The sequence below is a fragment of the Homalodisca vitripennis genome, chromosome 6, assembly GCF_021130785.1.
Source record: "Homalodisca vitripennis isolate AUS2020 chromosome 6, UT_GWSS_2.1, whole genome shotgun sequence".
Lineage (NCBI taxonomy): Eukaryota > Metazoa > Arthropoda > Insecta > Hemiptera > Cicadellidae > Homalodisca > Homalodisca vitripennis.
This window is the reverse complement of record NC_060212.1, coordinates 85,051,529-85,072,732: the sequence shown is the minus strand read 5'-3', so window position 1 is coordinate 85,072,732 and position 21,204 is coordinate 85,051,529. Positions and strand designations below refer to the sequence as shown.

Sequence of the window (21,204 nt, the reverse complement as noted above, 5' to 3'; positions counted from 1 at the left end):
TAAATTTTTCTTAATGCAAGATGTACACATGTGTAACATACTGTTTTATCCGTATTTAAAACAAGTTAGTTTTTATTTTGTTTAAAAAAAATGGCTGAGCGGTTCAATGGTCAAAATGAAGTCTGTAATACATAACATTTTCCTTTCTATTGCGAAATTAGGAAGGCAGTGGTGATCGTTGGTGTAGGGACTAGGGAGTCAGTTGATCTAGTAAAAAGTGGTGCAAACTGTTCTTAAAAATTGCTGAGAAGATTTCTATGGCGATGAGAAAAATGAAACAATTGATTTTTAGTAGCTTTTCATAGTGTACGTTGGTAGAACTGGTAGCTTCCCCATTTGGCATTTCAGGTGCAGTGTCGTGTGCTTACACTCAACTGCTAATTGATAAGAAACAAAAGTAGGCCTTCCCTTGTTAATTGTATCAATGTGTGGAAATGGTGTGCAAGGAAGACGTTGTTTCATGGTTTAAGAGTTTAAAAAGTCATACACGCATAGATGTCATGTGTAACCTGTTTAATCTGTGCTTACCCTTCGAACTACGGTTTCTGGGCACATGCCTGGAAGACCTCGGAAAACGAGATTTTCATGATCTCAGAACTACTGAAACTGGGGCTAATAACCCTTCTGAGTTAAGTTCTCCGGACTTGCAGTGCATCAGTGATAAACGTGCTCGAACCAAATTGGCTTTATATATATCTTTGCTTCATTCTTGTAATTATGCATGCTCTAATGGTTATTATAAAATTTTAGCCAATGTTGAAGAAGTGAATAATCTGATTAAGTGTAATGGTGTGTCTAGTGCTGATGATGAAGTTTTAGAAGAGCTTTTATTAATTTACACCCTAGCATTAAATCACCCTGCATTTACTTTTGAACAAAAAATTTTTCTTGGTGACGTTTTTACTAAACTTCAACAAGAGGAAGAAAGAAGGCACAGTGTGAAAAGGACTAGATCCATTCAAGGATCAACAGGAATGGAAGCAATAGATAAACTTCCAATTCAGGTGCAGTAGTTTTATAACATTATAGGTTAAACCTAGAGGTTGCTGTAGCCTATGTGCTACTGATTTTAAAATATATTAGCCCCCATTTATCTTAAATTTACTAATTTATCAACTCCCATAGGCCTTCTTTCTAATTTAGGTCACCTACACTGTACATAGGTTGCTAATAGCATATCCTCCGCCAAAGATGGTTAGCCCTAATTAAAATTGGCTGAGATATGATTGCAGTAAGTTGTACAATATCTAGACCAAAATTTTATATCAGTATTGACTAGCAATATTTTTATATTAGAACCATCATTGTTATCAACTGATTCGTTTGATTAGTTCTCACGAATAAAAATAAATCAATCATTTGTATCAATTATATGTTAAGCAGTCCTCAAAATGATTTTCATCTAAATTAAACTTTTGTTAAATTGTCAATGTCAACCACAGACTTGTAGGTTTAGGACCAGAACTGAACAAATGCATAGACTTGAAAGAATGTGAATAGTCATGAAATAGATTTATGAGTTGCACACATACATATATTCTTGCAAGTCATTTCTGAGAATACCAATTTAGAGAAGTAACTGATGATTGTCTTAAAAGAACACGTTCAATTGCTTTAAAAAATGGTTTTGGGTATTGTTACCTCGAAGAGAGAGCATCTCAAATGCTTTGCAAAAAATCGCTATTTCTATTTTAATTGAGTAGTATGTGTTGTAATGTTTTTTTTATGTCTTTTTATGTTAAAATAAATTCCTTTTTCTATTCCTTTCATTTTTTTAATTGAATTTTTCTGATAATTGTTATTAATTTATATAATTAAATATAAGTTATATATATATATATATATATATATAACTTAATTTAATTATATAAATTAATAACAATTATCAGAAAAATTCAATTAAAAAAATGAAAGGAATAGAAAAAGGAATTTATTTTAACATAAAAAGACATAAAAAAAACATATATATAAAGTTATACAGGGCCTACTTTGATTTAAATACTAAGTGATGTAACAACCATCGTACTCTGTCACTTATATTTTCAAGTAATTCTAATGTGTTATCAACCCTATTGTGTTCATTAGTGGTTAGTGCAAATCTTAATTATTTTAGGTCTTAGATTAGTATTTGAAGGTTGTAAGAGTAGTGTAATGTATTCTACATGCATAATCTATTTCTAATTTTTTTTTATTACTAGTGAGCACATGTCCCCAACTTTTAACATAAGAACACATCCTACAGTAAATTATTACATTGCAAATCGTGTTTACCTTATATTTGACTAGGATATTTAACCCTGTCTAAACCAAGTATGCTCCAAGTAAGTTCAATATTAACAAGCACCTATTGAAATTATTAAGTTATTGTAGCCTACTTAGGAGTGGGCCATACTATTTTGAAGCCATCTTTTTTTATTTTTACTTAGAATGCATGTATGAATAATAGAGTAGTGTATATTTTAGTCCTCAGAAAGAAAATAATTAATGAGTATTTTACCTTAAGCCTTCCTTTATTTCTCGTCCTTTCTGAAATGAGTCAGTTACTTGAGAGGTGTCAGTTTTATATTGTAAATTTAACCGATAGCCTTAATTAAAATGTGAATGTATGCATTCGTGACTAGGAATTTGTATCCATTATCTTATAAATACAGTAGTACCTCTAGGGATGGTTTTTGCTTGTCACTAGTATTATGGGGACAGCACTGTAGGTCCGTGCCCATAAATATTTTATTATTCTTTTCCTAGGAAGTAAAAAATACCTTTTTCCTATTTATAATATAGTATGCATATGAAAAGAATTAATGATGCCTAATGTAGTTGTATATAATTACGAGTAAGTAAATTAAAAAAAACTCATCCATCTGGCAGGGTGGTAATGTAGTAATAATCTTTCAATTTATAAACTTCCTGCCAAGCATCCAGTAGTCACATTGACATTCATATTGTTAGATGGTCTACTTTCTTTGCTAGTTCAATTTTTACCTAAAACATATATACCACTTTATATAAATCTAAATGCTTATTAGATAGAAAGTTAGGGGGTCATGATAAAAATTTGAAAATTAATAGTAAATAGTAATAGCTTTGTCTGGTAACTTATTCAAAAGTTTTATTCTTAATAACATATGAAGCTTTTTCTAACCTAACTAGTGCCAGATCCAGCACTAGATCTTTCTTGTATAGTGTAAATGTACATTTTCTAAATTTGTAAATCTGTCTACATTTTCTTTAATTTGGAGTAATAGATAAATATATAAGCAGAGGGAATACCATGATTGAAATTCTTTAAATATTAGGCAAGGTTGTTGCTTAGACAAATCTCGATACTTTAAGACTTCTACCAAGTTTTGCAAACTTTTGAACTTGCACTATTTTCCCAAAGAGTAATACCATACCACAAATGAGAATGGAAAACTGGTAATATGCTGTTATCACTATTTTCTTAACCAACTTAGTTTTTTTTAGTTTTAAAGATAAACAACTCTAAATAATTTTGTGCATAAGTAACTAAAATGAAGTTCCAGTTTAATTTATTGTATACATTTATTCCTCATAGGCTAACTTAGTAAACTCATTACAACTGTCTATAGATATTTTGAAGAGAAAAAGTTATGGAATCAGCCTTACTAGGATTTACAGCCAAGCCGTTTTTTTTAGATTGTTCTGTTTTTGCTGGAAATAAAAAGAGTTGTATCATCTGCATACAATTAATTCTGAACTAAAAGGACAGCCTGTGGAGCTTTCTTAACAATAATTCATGATTTAATCAGTGAAAAGCCTTAAATCTATCAATGTTACAAATGATAAAACTTGTTTCAAAATTCTGTAAAATAATTTCAACAATTTGTTGTAATGTTTTTATTGCATTTAATTATTGCCATTATTTAAGAAATCCATAATGTTCTCTACAGAAAAGATTATTTAGAGGAAAGAATTCATACAAATTTGCACTTTCAGGCAACATAAAAAACTTACTAAATAGTGGTACTAACGAAATGGGGGTAACTACCAGGATCTTCTTTATTACCATTTTTATAGATGGAACTACAGTACTTTAAAATACTTAAGTAATTTTGGTACATTACCTACCTTTAAATAACTTCCAGTTCAGAAAAGATAGGTTGTATAATAGAATGTATAAGCAAACTCAGTACACTCAAAAGAGATTTTAACATGTGATATATTAAAGCACATGTGGATTTTTCATATGATACAAAGGTAAAAATAATAGAGTGAAAGTCAATGTAAAAGTTAGTGACTAGTTATGATTTCAGCGCACACTTGTGTTATAATATCTTTCCTGCCTCACTGGAACTTTTATTTTTAAACACTAACGATGAAACTAACTTAATGAACTAACTCTAAATATATATGGCAAGATATCTCGAGAACGATCATCTGGAGTCTTAAATTTTTTATGAAACTACATCGACAAGAATGAGTTCAAAGATGGTTTATGTCCAAACCGTGGATTTGGCTGAGCTTCATCGAAGTCTTACTTAGTAGGCTGACACGATTTCTTTTTTCTGACAAAGAGATGTAAAACTTTCTTTTTTGTATGATGACTTTGTCTATCTGGCCGCAGGAAATCTCTAGAATTAAATTAGCTATTGGTTTGAAATTTTGCTTGCGTCCTTAGCTAAGCCTACACAAAACATGGTGCAGCATATTCCTACCTTGTAATTAAAGTAACTATCATTTTCAGGGGTATGTAGGTTGGTATCATCTTATATAAGAGAATCAGTGGATGGTTGATTCAAATTTTCTGCTACTCTCAGTAGTCAGAGAATCAATCAATAATTCATCAATCCTTTATTAACATTTTCTTAGAGAAAAGTGGTAGTCATATACTATTTTTTAATAGTAAATTAAGTACAAATTTAGGATAGAACAAGTGTAGTCTACAAATAATAATTTTTGGTACTTTGGGATTATACCGACCACACTAGTATGAAGAACACAAAAATAGAAATTTATAGAAACAAACATGATAGAACGAAAAAACAACTCTTCAATTACAAAATTACAAACTTACAAGCATTTCCAGGTATTGTGATCGCTGTTATCTTATCTTTCTCGAGAATCCTGATTACGGCAGGCCGCGCGGCATCACGTGATTTGCACGGTACATAATTGCCTTTCCATTACAATTCAATTTATATTTCTGATTAGCCCCTCTAGAATTTGATATTTTACTGATAGGTACTATCTCGAGGGATGTTTTTCTTTCGTCGACATCAGCGCGGGGCAGCACCGAAGGTGCTGTCAATGCCCGCGCTGATGGCCGGAGGCACTCGCATTTTGGGTGGCGGAATGTGATCAAGAATAAAAACAAGTTTTTAGTGTTTTTTTTAATAAAGAGTTTAGTTTGGTAAATGATTGTTTTTGTTGAATTTTTGTGTTTGGAGAAATGTAGAGGTAAAACACGGAAGTACAACAAAGCGATGCACCAGCTGAACGGGCGGCGAGACTGCAATCACGTTATCTACTAGACGCTCGACTTTGACCTCTGTCTGAGGATGGGGAGGGGTTTGCGATAAGACAATTCCTGTTTTATATTGACGAAATATTGTTCTACGCTAATCTAGTAATCAGTAGAAACGAAATGTGAAATAACGATTCATGTCTGGGTGTGGTCGGTATAATCCCAAAGTACCTAATTTTTTTTACTAAACAATAACAGAAAGCAGTATTGATGTATTGTTTCCCAAGTCCAAGAATTCCTTCACTGAGTAGAATGAGTGTTGCAGGAGATAGTTGCTCGTGCAATTTTCAGCCTATTTACAGGAAGTCTCTAAGTTGTTAGGTGGTGAGTTAAATAAAGATTCACCTTTTTAAGCAGACTTTTTCTCATAAAGACTGAGATTGTGAGGAGTCAGGAGAAAGTTATGCCTGTTTCTAGTTATGTATTGGTACTAGTCCGCTGGTCTTGTGTGATTAGAACTGACACCATACATGATGGTCTCGAGGATATACAACTATGCTACCGTTAAGAACTTGTGCTCTCTGAAGACTTCCTTGCATTTCTTGTGATAGTTTAGTCCAGTGAGAGCCCTAATTGCTATTTTTGTGTGACTAGTACTCTTTGTAAGTTCTGGGCCGGTATTCCACCCCAGACCACTAAGTTGTATCTTAAGTGCGACTCAAACAGGGCAAAGTAAGCAATCTTTCCTGTTTGGGAATCACTTATTTGTTTCATTTGTCTTATATGCTGCTGCTTAATTGATCTGGGCTGTCCATGAAAGAGCATTGTCGATGGTTAAGCCGAGGTATTTGGTTGAGTCAATAACGGAAAGCATGTGAGAGTGGGTCATGGTTGTTCTTAGATGCAGTAAAAATTAATTGTGGTTTTATTTTTAGGGACAGATCATTTATGCCAAAGTATTGCTTGTTCTGACTGAGCTGAAAGGACTATTTTAAATTGTGGTGGTAGTTTATTATCTTAACATTTTGTATAGAGCTAAATAAATTAACAATAAACACACTAGTATTTTTTCACAGTAAAAAAATTAATTCCATTTTATTTGTTTGGATTTTCTTATTAACTTATCATTGCGGCAGCTGTAGTACTGAAGTTTTAACTTAGTATCATGAGATCTTTACCCTTTCATGCTGTTATATATATTTTAATTTTTATAAGTCCTTAATAGTATTTGTTTACAAATGGATAAATTTAATGCATGTTGACAATAAAGGATTATGTGTAAGATGACAAAGCCAAATCACTTCATATAAATATACAAATATTGACACTAAAACAAATATTCATATAAATCAATACCACCATAGAACAAGATCAATAAAGATGCCATCTAAATGAGGAAATGTCAATTCATTCTCAACACTCCAGTATAATGCTAGTGAACTCTTTTTACCCACTGATTCACATGTAACTAATTCCTTGTATAGACCATTTTCTTGAAATCATGAAACATCCTTAAGTCTTAAACAAAACATGAAATTCGATGATATTTTCTGCTTTCAAGGTACAAGACATCTATATCTGTTAATTTGTCACCCATGTAGTATGGCAACTTCTTAATCTGTATGGTAAAAGCGTTCTTAATCCGGCCAGAAGACATAAAAATAGCCTTAAATACCACCAAAAACTTGACAAGACCAAAATTCTTGTGTAACAGTAAATTTTCTCAGTACTGTATTTAAAGTACATAGTACATAGCTTTGTCAAACAGAGTTGATAAACAGAAAGCCAAAAATGTCATTGTTTGTGATTGATATCTCACCCAAAACAAAAACACAAACATTGTCTGTTTGCCTATACTTCATCTTTCAGCACTACCGCTGAAGATTTAATCTGTTATTCAAGTAAGTGGCCCTTGGAGTGATTCAATGGTTCAAATTCATTATTGACATAACTTCAAGATGTGCAATAGTGTCAATTTACATACATGTTAATATAATATTTACATGTAAGTAGTACATGTGCAAATAAAAGAATTTACATAAAATGTAATATTATTGTTATACTTAGGGGACGATGCCTTATAGAAACTCTTCTAAGGTGTAGAATGGATGTTCTGTGAGAAGACTTCTTTTCTGTCAGAGTCAATCTGTGGATGGGCAGGGTATAGTTCGAACCATGTCATGTATTATAGTTGTGAGTAGTGTAGCATTTTATAATTCCTGTAGTTCTCTATGCACATTTCCATTGGTTGAGTACAGCAATAGCCCGGATTGCTTTTTTTTCATGTTAGGACTCTGTTCAAGTTCGTGGTAAATGTTCCTACCCAAGCTATTAATGCATACCGTACTTGGGATTCAAAAATTTAAAAGTAGGCTATTCTGCTGTGTCTGTGTCAGTTATATTCTTTATCTTCTTAATTACATATACTATTGTGCTTAAATTCTTGCAAAGGTTGCCTACATGGATATTCAAGGAAAATTGGTTATCAAGTTTTTAAGTCCTAGATAATTGGTGTAATTTGCTTGTAAAACTTGAGAATTTACAGGAACTTTTTCTTTTCTTCTTCCAAAGATCATTGGTTTAATTTTTAGCGACATTAAGGTCGTAATATGACAGAGTTGGTATGAGATGCGCAGGGCTATAAAAGTGTTATGGTAAGCCGATTAGATGAGGTACGTTTCAGCATTCAAGTTGTGTTGTCAGCATACAGAAGAGTGTCAGCATAATTTCCTTATGTAGCTTGGGAAGTCACTGAGGAAGAGTATAAACAATACAGAACTTAAGACTTCAGGTACACTCCGTGTCATCAATAATGGCTTCGATCTTACATCCTAAGTGACTCCATTGACTGATGTCTTGATTTCAACAAATTGGGTTCTGCCTTCCAGATAAGTCTTAAACCACTCTTTTGTAGTTTGTCCATCACCTAGAAAGTCCAGTTTTTGCAGTATAAAGTCATGGCCCAGGCAGTCAAAAGCCTTGCTGTAATCAAGGAAAACTGTTGCAGCAAAGGCACCTACTTCAAGCTGATCAATTAATTATATTATTCAATGAGGCTTATAATGTTGTGGATTTCCGTCTGATGAAACCATGGTGGTTTTTATGGTAGAAAGTTGTGTAATGCTAAATATTCAACAATTCTTAAAAGCTATTTTTTCAACTATCTGTGAAAAGGTTGATATCATAATAAAGTACCAACCTTCTGCCCCTCCGCCTCACTTCTTCCTTCTTTCTTCTTGGTCTATAGTTTCCTTTCTCAGTGGTATAATTTTTCTGTGTAGGTTAGATTTTAGCACTCTTTTAGTCCATTTGGAAATTTACTGTGTGCAAAAGACTATTTAACAATAGAATAGAATAGAATAGAATTTTTTGTTTTGTTCTTTAATGAATATAGGATAGATATTACTTGTGAATTTGAGTAAAAATTGATATGGCAACTCTCTGCTGTTGTGGACTGATACCTAGTTCTTGTATTTGGTCTAGATTATGCAGGGTATGGTGTACGATGGATGCAAAATATTCATTAAATATCTCAGCTACTTCTGCCTCAGTTTCAGTTCCTGTTTCTGTATTAAGCTCAATCTGGCTCTGTTTTCTCTGGCTTGACGTTCTTTTATAAAACTCCATATAAATTGTTTATTTTCAGTTTGAGATATAGAATCAGCAGTGGTTCTCCTTTACACAGTTCTCAATCTTAAGTCCCTTTAGTCAGAAATAGATTTAAGTGTTGTACATTTTTTTAGTTAAGATTTCCACAAAAAAGCTATCGGATTACACTAGTGGCTGGGGATGTGAAATGTTTCCATATCATAAATTCTAAGCTCTTGACAATACTTTGAAACATCCACCTGTTCAGTTTCGTGTTCATTCATTTCACTTTTGTAAATAGCTATGCCTTCCTTTAAATGATTGTATCTTGAGAAGTGAGAGACAAGAGAAAGACAAAGATTTGGTTAATGTCACATCAACAAAAAGAACCACTTTTGCTTTACAAAGTTCAGTTGCAAATAAAACTTGACCTGCATGTAGCATAAGTGATTCGTCCACAATCAAATGTTTGTAGGTTCTTTTTTTTATATAGTCTGTTGAGTTGATTAAAAATTAGTGACCGATTTTACAATATTTTTTAGTGTCGTATTTAAGCTCTGGACGATACTTTTTTTATTGAGCTGAGAAGTCTGCTGCTCCTTTGTAGAGTATAACGCCAAGTCATTCTTTCTAAAATTCATTAAGACAATGTTGTTTTCCCGTATCCAGGAACACCTTGTAGAAAGTTAAAATTAGAATTAAATGTATTTTAATGTTGTCATATTTTATACTACTATAAAGTTTGAGGTCTCATCAATTGCGTTTTGTCTGTTACCAGTACAAGATTATTTATTATTGTACTGGTATTGTGAGCTATAGTAAATTTTGAGCTGTCTTTTTTTATTAGTTCCACAAAATGTGCTCTAACAAACCCACATTGGTAATGCTTCCCTTAATCCTATGCACTTATTATGTGAATCAGGGCATAGTTTTCTTTGGATTCTGATAAAATAGTTTTTGTTCTATCAGTAATTTTTTTCTCTTTGGCTTAGATTATATGCCAGGTCAGCTTTGGAAAATTTTTGAAGAAGTATTTCATTTACTGGAGAGGAGTAACCCTTGAGGGTCTGTGAAGCAGCCTCCTACGATGCATTATTCACAAAAGCAATGTAAAAACATTGTTGATGACCAAAATATTAACCCTTTAACCGTCATGAAAAATTAGACCTGAACTTTGATAAAGTTACAATTTTTTAAAATTTCCAATGTGTAAAGTTAAATTTATTTTCGTTTCTGTATGTCAAAATAGAGTTATTTAACGGTAAATAAAATTTGTTTAGCCTTTTTTGGATTACCTAGGATAATTTTTAACTTTTGAGAATATCGTAGAATAGCAGTGTAGTTGTCACTAATATTTTTATAATTTATTCAGTAAGTATGGGAATGAAACACAGTTTTATAGATAAACGTATACTATATTACAAACCAATAAAATTAGAAAAATACAAAAGTAGACAAAGAGTGTTTATTTGGTGGCGGGCTGTCACAACTGACATTCCGCGCGTCTCCCGCAAGCCACTGTTATTGCGTGGACTTTGAACCTTCTTATCGCTCGGCAACCTGTACGACAGCCCTGCAGGGCTTGAATTATGTTTCTTGCTTTGTGATAACATCCTTATGACCGTAGTGAAATATTAAAAAGTTTAGGGTTGACCAAGTAATTGAAACGCCCGCTAGACAGTGTTTGGCCAATTAGAAGCAACTGCCACTCCCATTGTAACAGAATTCGAGGCAGGGTAACCCGTCTGTATGTCGCATGACTACTAGAACCATCTAGCAGCAAAATATTCAACTAACATAGCAGTAAGAAAATAAAGAATGCAAAAACGCGGATCCACGGCAATAACGTTTTGAGCTTGTAGTGGCCCTCCGCGGATCCGCGTCAATAATGCTGGAAAGGTTAATAGTAGCAATCCTATGGTTGAAATGATTTTTAATTATCAACAAATATAAGAACGTACACCCAAAAGTAGCAAGATGTGTTTATAAATTCTATCCCGTGTTTTTGAGTTCTTCAGTTGACCTATTTTTGAATATGTTAAGATTATGAAAAAGCAAGAAATGTAGGGTTTAGTTTCAGAAAAACAACAGTGTTGGGTATGTGAATTGTAATTTAAAAAAATTTCAAATCATTAATCTCCCACTTTTTTGTTTTTTGTTAAAGACATTTCATTTCAACTAAATGTTAAAGATGAGCAATTAAGATATAATTATATATTGCCCACACTGTTGACAGTTTTACATATTATATGGAAAATTAATGATCCTTCTCAACACCTGTTATTACATACAAACATACAGTAGTTAATCAGTTGATTACATTAGTCTGTTTGCAGACATGTAACTTACTATGCCAGAATTTGATCTCAGTCTGTTCTATGTCTGACAAATGATTCCCTCAGTCTCATTCTCCGTTTGCATTTGGGTTTCCCTAGTGGTCTTCCTTCCACCCTATAGTCTGTTTATTTTAGAAGTGACAACGAACAAAACTGTTTTGAGTTACACTTTGATTTGATGTATGAATTATAATTTTAAGTTGTATGTAAAAAAAACAAAAACTGCAAGATATTAAAACCTCGATATTCATTTATAATCACCCTGTATTATGGCTAGACAGTTATTGTATAACAGTTTAATATGTGTCTGCGGCAGATACCTTACGGCACAGGTCTGACTAGCAGTAAAGGTATTAATGATGTAGTATTGTGTTCCAGGCTTACCCTCCTTGTGTGTCTCCGGAACAGCTGCCAGTGCATCCAGCGTCCACCCCTGGCCACTTGACCACAGCGGCCCTTACAGGTGAGTCTGCCCTAACTTCCTCTGTCTTTATACTTCCTTAAAGGTTCTGAAAAGTTTCGATTTGGGTCCCTATGGCTTCAATTTCATTTTCACACAGAATAAAAGATTTATAATTTCAAAAAAGATTATTTTAATGTATAGGTTTATGATAAAGTAGAATTAAGACTAATGGTTAGTAAACAATATAATATAATTTTTTGGTGACATTTCTTTCCTCTTTTCTTTGTCGCTGTGTTCTATCAGTGCTTCAGTAAAAGTAGGTTACACCTTGTGCCTTAGCATTAGCCTGTTGCTCTATGTTGGCCAGTGTACCTCAATCTTGTTGGCTTTCATCATATAAAAGTTCCTTGTTTCCATCATCACTGTTATCTGAAACATTCTTGTTCAAGGTCGACAATATTGAAATTTTAATTATCTGCTAGTTCTTCTTTTTCATCACATGTTCTTTCTCTCTATGACATCTTCTGCATTTACTGGCTTATTTTAGTGGTAGTGTAACTGTTAAAGTATCAAGCTCATGAATATCTTTATCAACTGATTTGTTTTATTGGTGGCGTGTTAAATTTTGTGTACCTTTTGATTTTTTTTCAATATTTAAAAGTTGTTTTCCTTTATTTACATCTTCAAAGCTGCTACACTGTGTTACCCATATTTCAATTTCCAATCTATTATGTTGTTTCCTATTCAGTTTCTTCACCTATATTACTTGCTAATTTCCTTACACATTCTTCACAATTAAGTCTACGTATTGCATTATTATGTTCTGTTTCTCTTATAACACATGCGTTATAAGAGAATGTGTTTTTACTCGTGTTAAATACACTACCATATTGGCTTAACACTGTCACTCCTGCCGACATCGTTTGATGTTGCGCAAGGAATTCTATAGACTGCCAACAACATCTTTGGACGGCACCGACATTTACATTATTAAAAATGTATTTAAACATATTTGAACTTCGGCATTGATAGTCACTTGGTTTTTCCATGTTTTTTTTTCTTACTCCATGGATTATGTCCTATGAAATGTTGTTGGCAGTCATCTTTAATATCGTAAAAAATTTGGTTTGTTTACAAACTCAATGTCGTGGCATGTTGGCAATTTGTTTTCGTTCTGCTAATTCATCGTCTGCATTGTTATTGTTTTGCTTGCTATTACTGTAGTTTACAACAATTGTTTTGTTAGTTAAAATAATGAATCTTGACAGTATTGAAGACAGTCAAGTGCTAGAAGAGTTACTCAGATTTTCAAGTAACAGTGAAAGTGATGATTTTATTCCAAAGATGACACAGATTTATTACCGATGGACTTCTAGGAGATATAACAAATATAAGCAAAATAGTAATAAAAACGTTTATTATGCTCTTTGATAACTAAAAAAAAAACAATCAGGTAAGGCTGCAAGAAGAGACACTTCCTATCAGTGTAGCGAGTGCAAAATGGCCATGTGCAAAGAACCATGTTTCAAGAATTTCCAGACTAAAAAACTATTTAAACAAGTGAATTTCAATTGTAAATATGTGTAGCTATAGAGTGATAGTAGTGACAATGCTGAATACAGCAAATAATGATTAAAATATATATATATATATATATAATTATTTGTATATATATTTATATAAATAAAAATATATATAATAACATTTTTTAAAGTTTTAAAATGACTTTTTACTTATGCATGAGTTTTTTATATAGAAAGAGGATGAACTCAGCTTTAAAAACCGTAAGTCCGATGGATTCTTATAATTAGTAAAAAATTATATTTATTTTAAGAACTTTAAAACGGGTGGCAGTGTAAGAAAGATGTTAAAATTAGGAGGTGCTAGTGATAATATGCACTTGACACACATACCTGAAAGTAATATTGAAGTTTAGAATTAGCTGTATAGGGATACTATAAATAATAAAATTATTAAACGGTACTATGTTTCTTATTTCCTTAATGTACTCAAAATAATAGTTTGATACCGGCAATAACATGGCTTTATCCAGGTCCACAAATAAGCTTAAATTTACATGGTATATTCTGATAAAAAAGTGGTACATATAAACACTGCTGAATGCTGTTTAACCAGATTTTGATAATCAGTCTGTCTGTGATTGTAGGAAATGACTGACCAAAATGCATCATTCATTCAATGGTACTATCAATACCTTGATCAGTCTATTTTATCAATTTTATGTAATTTGAAAAATGATAGAAAAGAAGAAGGTGTAAGTTGTTTTTAGTTTCAGGTTTAGTTGCGGAACACAATGTAAAAAAATATTCCTTTCTTTATAATTTATACTTACAATTTTCTGGAAGTTATTAATCTATGAAATTAGTACTACCATGTATAAAATCTGAAAGCCTTAATTATGAATCCTTCTGAGAATATATCATTCTTATGGGACGGGTGTGAACAGCCAGTGTACACTGTTTTACGTGATTCGCATACCTGCCACCAGAGTTGCAACAATCGCTTCATGCATCAGCCCCTCCCTCCCATACCCTCTCGGCAACCCACAAAAATTTCCAGCTCCCCCAAGAAAGGCTAGCAGGTGTTCGGGGTTTGTCGGTGGTAGTTGGAACTGCTCAGCTGTCTATCTGCTCTTTCGCTACAAGCCAATGTCCATTTCAGGCCTCTGAAACAGTATTCTGAGACGCTCGTGCAATACCACAATTACACTGTGTCCAGGATTGTGGCTGCTGGCGGAATAAGTAAATTGAATTGAACTATTATGAATTTGGATAAACATATAAAAACTATGTTTATTTGTAGGAAAAGAAACTAATCACTTAATCCAAATAAATAGATTTGGGTATATTTTCAAATATTAAACTTGCAGACTTTTTAACAAAAAAAATAAACTATATATATATATATTAAATATATTAAATAAACTCAATTTGTTTATAATATAATATATATATATATATATATACAGGGTGGCGCAAAAGTCACTGGACAGTTGGTTAAAAGAAGAAAAAAATAACAGCAAGACATAGTACAATAGTTTTCGTCCGTGATGTTGGTATTACTAAATGTTGGTAATTATGTCTTTTTAAGTTGGCAATACAATGCAATGAAACACAAAACAATGAAACTAGTGAGTTCATCTGTGACACGTGTTTAAAGCTGTATTCCCCGAATTATTATTTTTCTAATAGAATTTTTGTTAAACATTAGTCATAATGTTAACGAAAGAAGAAAGGATTTCTCGTTAAAACCATTTTATAAAAGTGGTGCTACTGCAGTTGTTAATGAATGAGGAATACACTTTAGATCAAAACCACCGTCTAGAAAAACAGTGTATGACATACGAGATAGATTTGAACAACATGGATCTGTTATGGATGCACCAAGGTCTGGCCGCCGCTCAACAACAGTCTCAACTAATGACAATTTATTGCGGGTATGTTTAGCGGGTATGTAACCAAAAGTCCTCGAAAGACTTCAAAGATGTATTAATGAAGACTGAAAACAATTTGAATATAAAAAATAATTGTAAGTATTGTTTGTAATAAAAAATAATTTCAAATAAATCTAGTCTTGTTTTAACCAATTGTCATATATATATATATATATATATTATTTTTTATTATTCTATTACTACATTAGAGCATGAAAGTCTTATGGAATTAGTCAAAATGCTCTAAACTATTAATTTGGTACATAAAGAAAAAAATAATTGAATGCACATAAATAGAACTACAATGACTTCACATTTTAAATGTTAATCTTATAGAATAGCCACATTAAAAGACGATTTCTCTTACATTTTTAAAGTTACATACTCGTATCACAAATTTTAGGTAGATTATAAATAGTAATTGTTACGTTATTTGTGTTAAATATTACACATTAAACCTTAACATAACACTTAAACCAGTGGCGTAGCGAAGGGGGGGTCCAGGGGGTCCGGACCCCCCCCGAAATTTTTAAGACGTATTAAAAAATAAAGCATGGAGCAAGAGAAAAAAAAAGGAGAGTTATCATTTACTCTTGTCTACAAACATTAAATTGATTGATTTAATTGATTAAAGTGACCGTTGATAAAAATATAATTGTCCTTTTCGTTTAAATCATAAAGTATCAAACGATACTTTTGGGCTCGGGCTTTCGGATAGTGTAGTGTAATCACGGTATTGCTATAGAGCGCGGTCACGTTACGTCGCAAAGCAACCTAAAATTGTAACACGGCGAACATTCGACATCAAGCGCTCGTTGTGTAAACAACTACTGGAACAACATGAGTGACATCTTCAAGAAGATGGCACAGCGTGCCTTTGGAAGCGCCGGGAAGCCAGCTAAGAGGCCTAGCTCTCCACCTGCCAGCTCGGCGCCTAAGAAGGTCGCTGCTCCAGCAAAGGGCCTTTTTAAAGGCCACAAACGTCACCACTCTCTACTGTGACATCTGACCAACCTACGGCTTCGGTTTCTACGCCCAGGATACCCTTGCTGTTCCTGAGACAGTGTTCCGAACTGGCCTACCCACGCCAAGAAGTTGTGAGGAGTTGGCGCGGGGACGGCCTGACGAAAACATTCCACGGTGCTCACTATCGCTTGAAAGTGACCACCGTGGAGGACTTCAGGGCAGTTCAGCGTACCTATGTTCCCAAGAAGCTGCCCTTCTACACTCACAACCTTGGGCGTGAAAGATCGCTTAGGGTTGTGATCAGCGGACTGCCCGACACCGATGATGTGGAGCTCTTCGATGTCTTAACTGACGAGGCTTCGCCGTCGACGAGGTTGCACGACTTCGGACAGCCAGGGGACCTACCAGGAGCTGGCTGATCACGCTGACCAGGGGACAGTGAGCGAGTGAATCCTGACACTAAAGCGGGCTTGCCAAATCTACAACGTGACAAGCTCTGCTCCATGTCAGGGTCTCAGTCACTGTCTACAAGAAGCCGGTCGGCCCGCCGCAGTGCTAACGGTGCCAAGGTTTTGGCCACGGCTCCGGCAACTGCGGGAGGCCGAGAAAATGTGTCGCTGGGGGGAGAAATCATCTGAAGATGAACTGCCCCAAAGTCTCGACGGAGAAGGGTCACTGCTGCAATTGTGGCGGCGATCACAACGCCAAACTATCGTGGGTGTCCAGCCTACAAGGAGGCCAGAGCGGCAGCTGTCCCAATTAGGGCCGCAAGTCCCGGCCTACCAAACCAGCGGTGAGGCGATCAACGGCCCAGCCGCCCAAGCGACCAGCGCGAGATGAGTCACCAGCGGACTCCGTATCGGAGAATGAAGCTGAGGACCACATGCCGCAGAAGAAGAAGCGCCGGAGGAAACCCCAGAACCCAGCCAACCGACTTCCTCGCCCGCCGGCATCTGTGGCTGACCTGCCGGTCACACAGAGGCCCAGGGGCGACTCCCAGGCAGGAAACTAGAGTGGCCACATACACCAGCCACTCTGCCGCAACAAACGGAGGCGCCAGAAAGCTGATGCAGCATCAGAACCAGCCGCCCCCGCCCAGCGCAGCCTACAAGCCGTCTTGAAATAACTGCGCAGCTGACCGCCCTCACCCGGCTCTTCAATGAAGCTGTGGCCTCAGTGGCACACCGACCAACTGATAGACTGCTGCAGGAGCAAATTGTACAGTTGACAGGCAAGTCATTGAGTTCAACTGCTCAGATACTGCCCACAGACCAGGAGGAGCGCCCAGAGGCCATCCTAGCGACCCGACTTGGACTTGGACAGTTTAAATTAGCGACCACTTTCGTTCAAATTCGTCTTGGGGACGTAAAATGGCTGCTTAGAATTAAGTCACGACGTTTATTTTAGTGTCATTAAACTGTAGACGTGTATATAATTATCGAAAAAAAATATAAAAGATCACTTCCGGTCGGGAAAATACACTTTAAAAGCTCTACTGATAAGAAGTTCCGACTACTTTGGATTTCACTGACTGAGGTTGTTTGTCTTTTGCCTACATTTTCCTTAGTATATTCCGATCTGAAGTGATTATTTTTTGTTTTTTTTTTTCTCGATAATTATATATTTATTCGTCGGCGTTGAATTAATACCTAAAATCAATGTCCTAACAAAATTATAAATACCACTTTTACCTCAACCACTGAACCAGTGAAATCCAAAATCGTCAAAACTTGAATCTGTAGAGAGCTTTTCTTCGGTATTTACCGACCGGAAGTGATTTTTTTGTCGATAATTATATAGGTAGTCGAGTACAGTTAATGATAACAAAAATCGTCGTCCTAACTCAATCAAAAAACCACGTTTACCTCTATAAACCGAAGTCCGAAGTAGTTGAAGTTACTGTATAATCATTAGAGTTTTTCAGGTGTATTTTATTTCCGACCAAAAGTGATTTTTTGGATTTTTTCCGATAATTATATACTCGTCTACAGTGTAATGATACAAAAAATCGTCATTATAACTCATTCATAAATACCTCAATCAGTGAAATCCAAAGTAGCCGAACTTCTAATCAGTAGAGTTTTTTCGGTACATTTTCCGACCGTTAGTTTGATCTGTACCGGAGCAACGCTCGAAAAATTTTCCCTCCTTTTCTAAAGGGTTTCGGCCGTCAGTGGCCCAATGTCCCCGAAGGGGTATTTCATTTTTTCCACAGAATATAGTTGTGTCAATTATATGCTTGAGTGAAGCTCTGTTTTGTTCTTTTTCTTTCTTATCCAGTGAATCCAACGTCACTTTGGAGCCTTATACTCGGCCAGAATCGAACTTCGTAAAGTTTCTGTAGCTATACAAGAAAATTTTGTGGTACTAGAGTTGCTGTGAGAGTTGAATTTGCCTATTACATCTTTCCACTTTCTATAAGGCGTAGTTACTAAAGCTCCATATTTTTGGTATTTACCTTTTACCAGTGAACTCATTGGCAAATAACACACAAAACGTCCCCCGGATCTTCCAGTTTCGGACCCCCCCCGAAACGAAATTTCTGGCTACGCTACTGACTTAAACCTTAAAAATAATACACTAATCATGTCTAATTTTATTCAAGTTAAGGGATAATTTTTATTAGATATATAAAGATATATGTTATATTATACATATTAAATTGTACATATCACATTAAGCATATTCAATTTTACAAGTCACATTATACATATAACACTGGAGTATACATTAGCCTATTGCTATACATTATTGTCTATTGTCTAATTGCACTGGAGATTTTAAATTTTATTCCAAAATCCGCCGTGTTGGCCACCAGGCTGCCGCGGCAATTAATTCTTTTATTAATTCGAAAAGTGTTCTAAATAGTTTGGAATGAATTATTGTCTTGAGTACAAAGAGGCGGTGGCTGTTACACCCAGCCTCACATGTCATCCAAGAGTTGTTATACTTGTGAACCCACCATTTAGATTTAACAAATAAACGTTTTTCGATTCCGACCACATGAATATTTTTCTTAAATTGTTTTTCAAAAACAGAGAGGATCAAGTTCAGAACCTGAAATGTTTCATCACTAGGATAAGTGAGACTCTCTGATCCTTAAACGTACTCTCAATTTATTTTGAGAGCTTCATTGGTGCAGTTTCCAGATGGCTGTCTGGTAAGTTCATTGATGCAACTGCAGCATTTGAACTTTGTATGGCATGCATAGGGGCCTGGGCTCAAAATCGTAGCCTCAGAAGGATTCATAATCATGGGTTGCGCATGCAGCTATGGCAAGTGTGCGCACGGGCGCGTGGATGTGTTAACATCACTCCACCATTTAACAGTTCTAAACTGCGCACACTGCACTAGTTCTACACTTCTCTGACACTCCGCTTGGCGCTGCTAGCCGGTCACTAATAGCGTGTGTTTCTAGCGTCAACCGCGATGTGGTACATACGTCGAAGGATTTTAAACAGACAACTTACTGCATAGAAAAGTTTATCTTCTAAGGATTCATAGTTAAGGACTAAAGTGACAACAACAAACTTGAAAGGTCGAAGTGAAGTCTGCTGTAAAGCTCACAGAAATAATCAGACTTTTGTCTCCCGACTATGTTTCATAGATTGTAATGGATTGTATGAACATTTTTAATTTTTCCAATATTTCATCACTCTGTTCTTCAACCAATCATTTCATTTTTTACATGGACAGTAACACTGTCAGTATTTAGAAACATGCAAGTTTTAATAATTGTGTAGAATTGGTTTAGAGTTATTTAGTCAACAATCAAACTGGGAAATTCACAAGCTTACAAAATGAAAAGCTTCAGTAGCAAATTCCTTTCCGTGAATTCCGGATTCAGCTACAGTACAAATGTGAGGGAAGGTCAGACCTGTTACTGAGTCAGCAGTGTGAGGTTTTTGCTGAGTTGTAAATGCTGGCAGGCCTAGTGGCTATCTCATTATAATACACAAGTGTTTTACAGTATTGTCATATTGTTAATGTCATCAGTTTATAATAGGAATGGAAACCATTTAACAATGAAAACTAAATTTAAAATTAATAAAATATGAACATACAAGTGAAATGACAATAAATGAAAACTCGTCATTTTTTATATACATTGACTTTAAGAAAATTTTATCAATAAGACATATCATCATGACATAATTGGATAACAATGTATTATCATAATCATTAAAATATTACGTAACTAATTGGCTGAGCGTTAGTGGTGAAGCCTACCCTCCCAAGTTCTGAAACACTTCATTTCTGTTTGTTATTTTGTATGAAGCTTCATAGGCAACATTGTTCGATGTTCGATGATGGTTCATGTTACTTCATGGGATTTGGTTGAGCGTTAACGAACTATTTTATATTGGTCTTATGGGTAACCATGATAAGGAAAAGATCGCAGAATAAATACATTTTAAATAGAGTATAATTAAATGAAATTGTAACATGTGACATAGCAACAGATGTATTCTATGTATCAGCGAGATATCTTGTTGTGAAAGATGCCACTTGTAGTTCTGTGATAGTGCATGTCCATTTAGGGGATTTAGCTCAGTGTCATTGAAGCATATCACTCAATGCTAAGAGTAGGAGTAATATATCGTATTATTACAAGCTGTATGTATTACTACAAGCTTGGGATTGTAGGAGTAGGCTTGCATATATTCTCTGTTATCTGCTGGAGTCTGTAAAAATGTCTTTTCTGTATGATTGTCTGTCTGTAGGACAACTCAAGAATAAAATGAGCTATAGACGTGAGCTCACCCTTACAAGCAACCTTAACAAAACCAGTTACATTATACATGTTGTTGTGTACTCCTTCCTTGTTTACTAATGCACCAATAAAGTTCTAATATCAATTTGCTGTTAAGAATAGTTTATCACTTAGTTTATTACACAAGTATTAATTTTCGTTTCTAAACTGGACTATTTAATTCTAATGGGGTTTAAAATTGGCTATACAAATTTTCTGCAGACTGCTGTATCACAACTTTAATGTGTAGTGTTTAATTGAAGGCCAATTAGGCCAATT

The 21,204-nt window shown here is 34.7% G+C and overlaps 1 protein-coding gene across 3 annotated transcripts in view; it reads left to right on the top strand.

The window, feature by feature from the left end:
• The first annotated feature begins 204 nt into the window (after nucleotides 1–204).
• Nucleotides 205–21,204, top strand: part of LOC124364484 (trithorax group protein osa) — a 40,540-nt gene continuing 19,540 nt past the window's right edge. For 2 of the 3 annotated variants that reach the window (XM_046820015.1, XM_046820013.1), the window contains exons 1-2: nucleotides 205–1,004; nucleotides 11,728–11,812. In XM_046820015.1, coding sequence (XP_046675971.1) covers nucleotides 435–1,004; nucleotides 11,728–11,812 — 655 coding nt within the window. In that variant the 5' untranslated portion in view covers nucleotides 205–434. The remainder of the gene's footprint in view (nucleotides 1,005–11,727; nucleotides 11,813–21,204) is intronic. The other variant, XM_046820014.1, reaches the window with a different exon arrangement.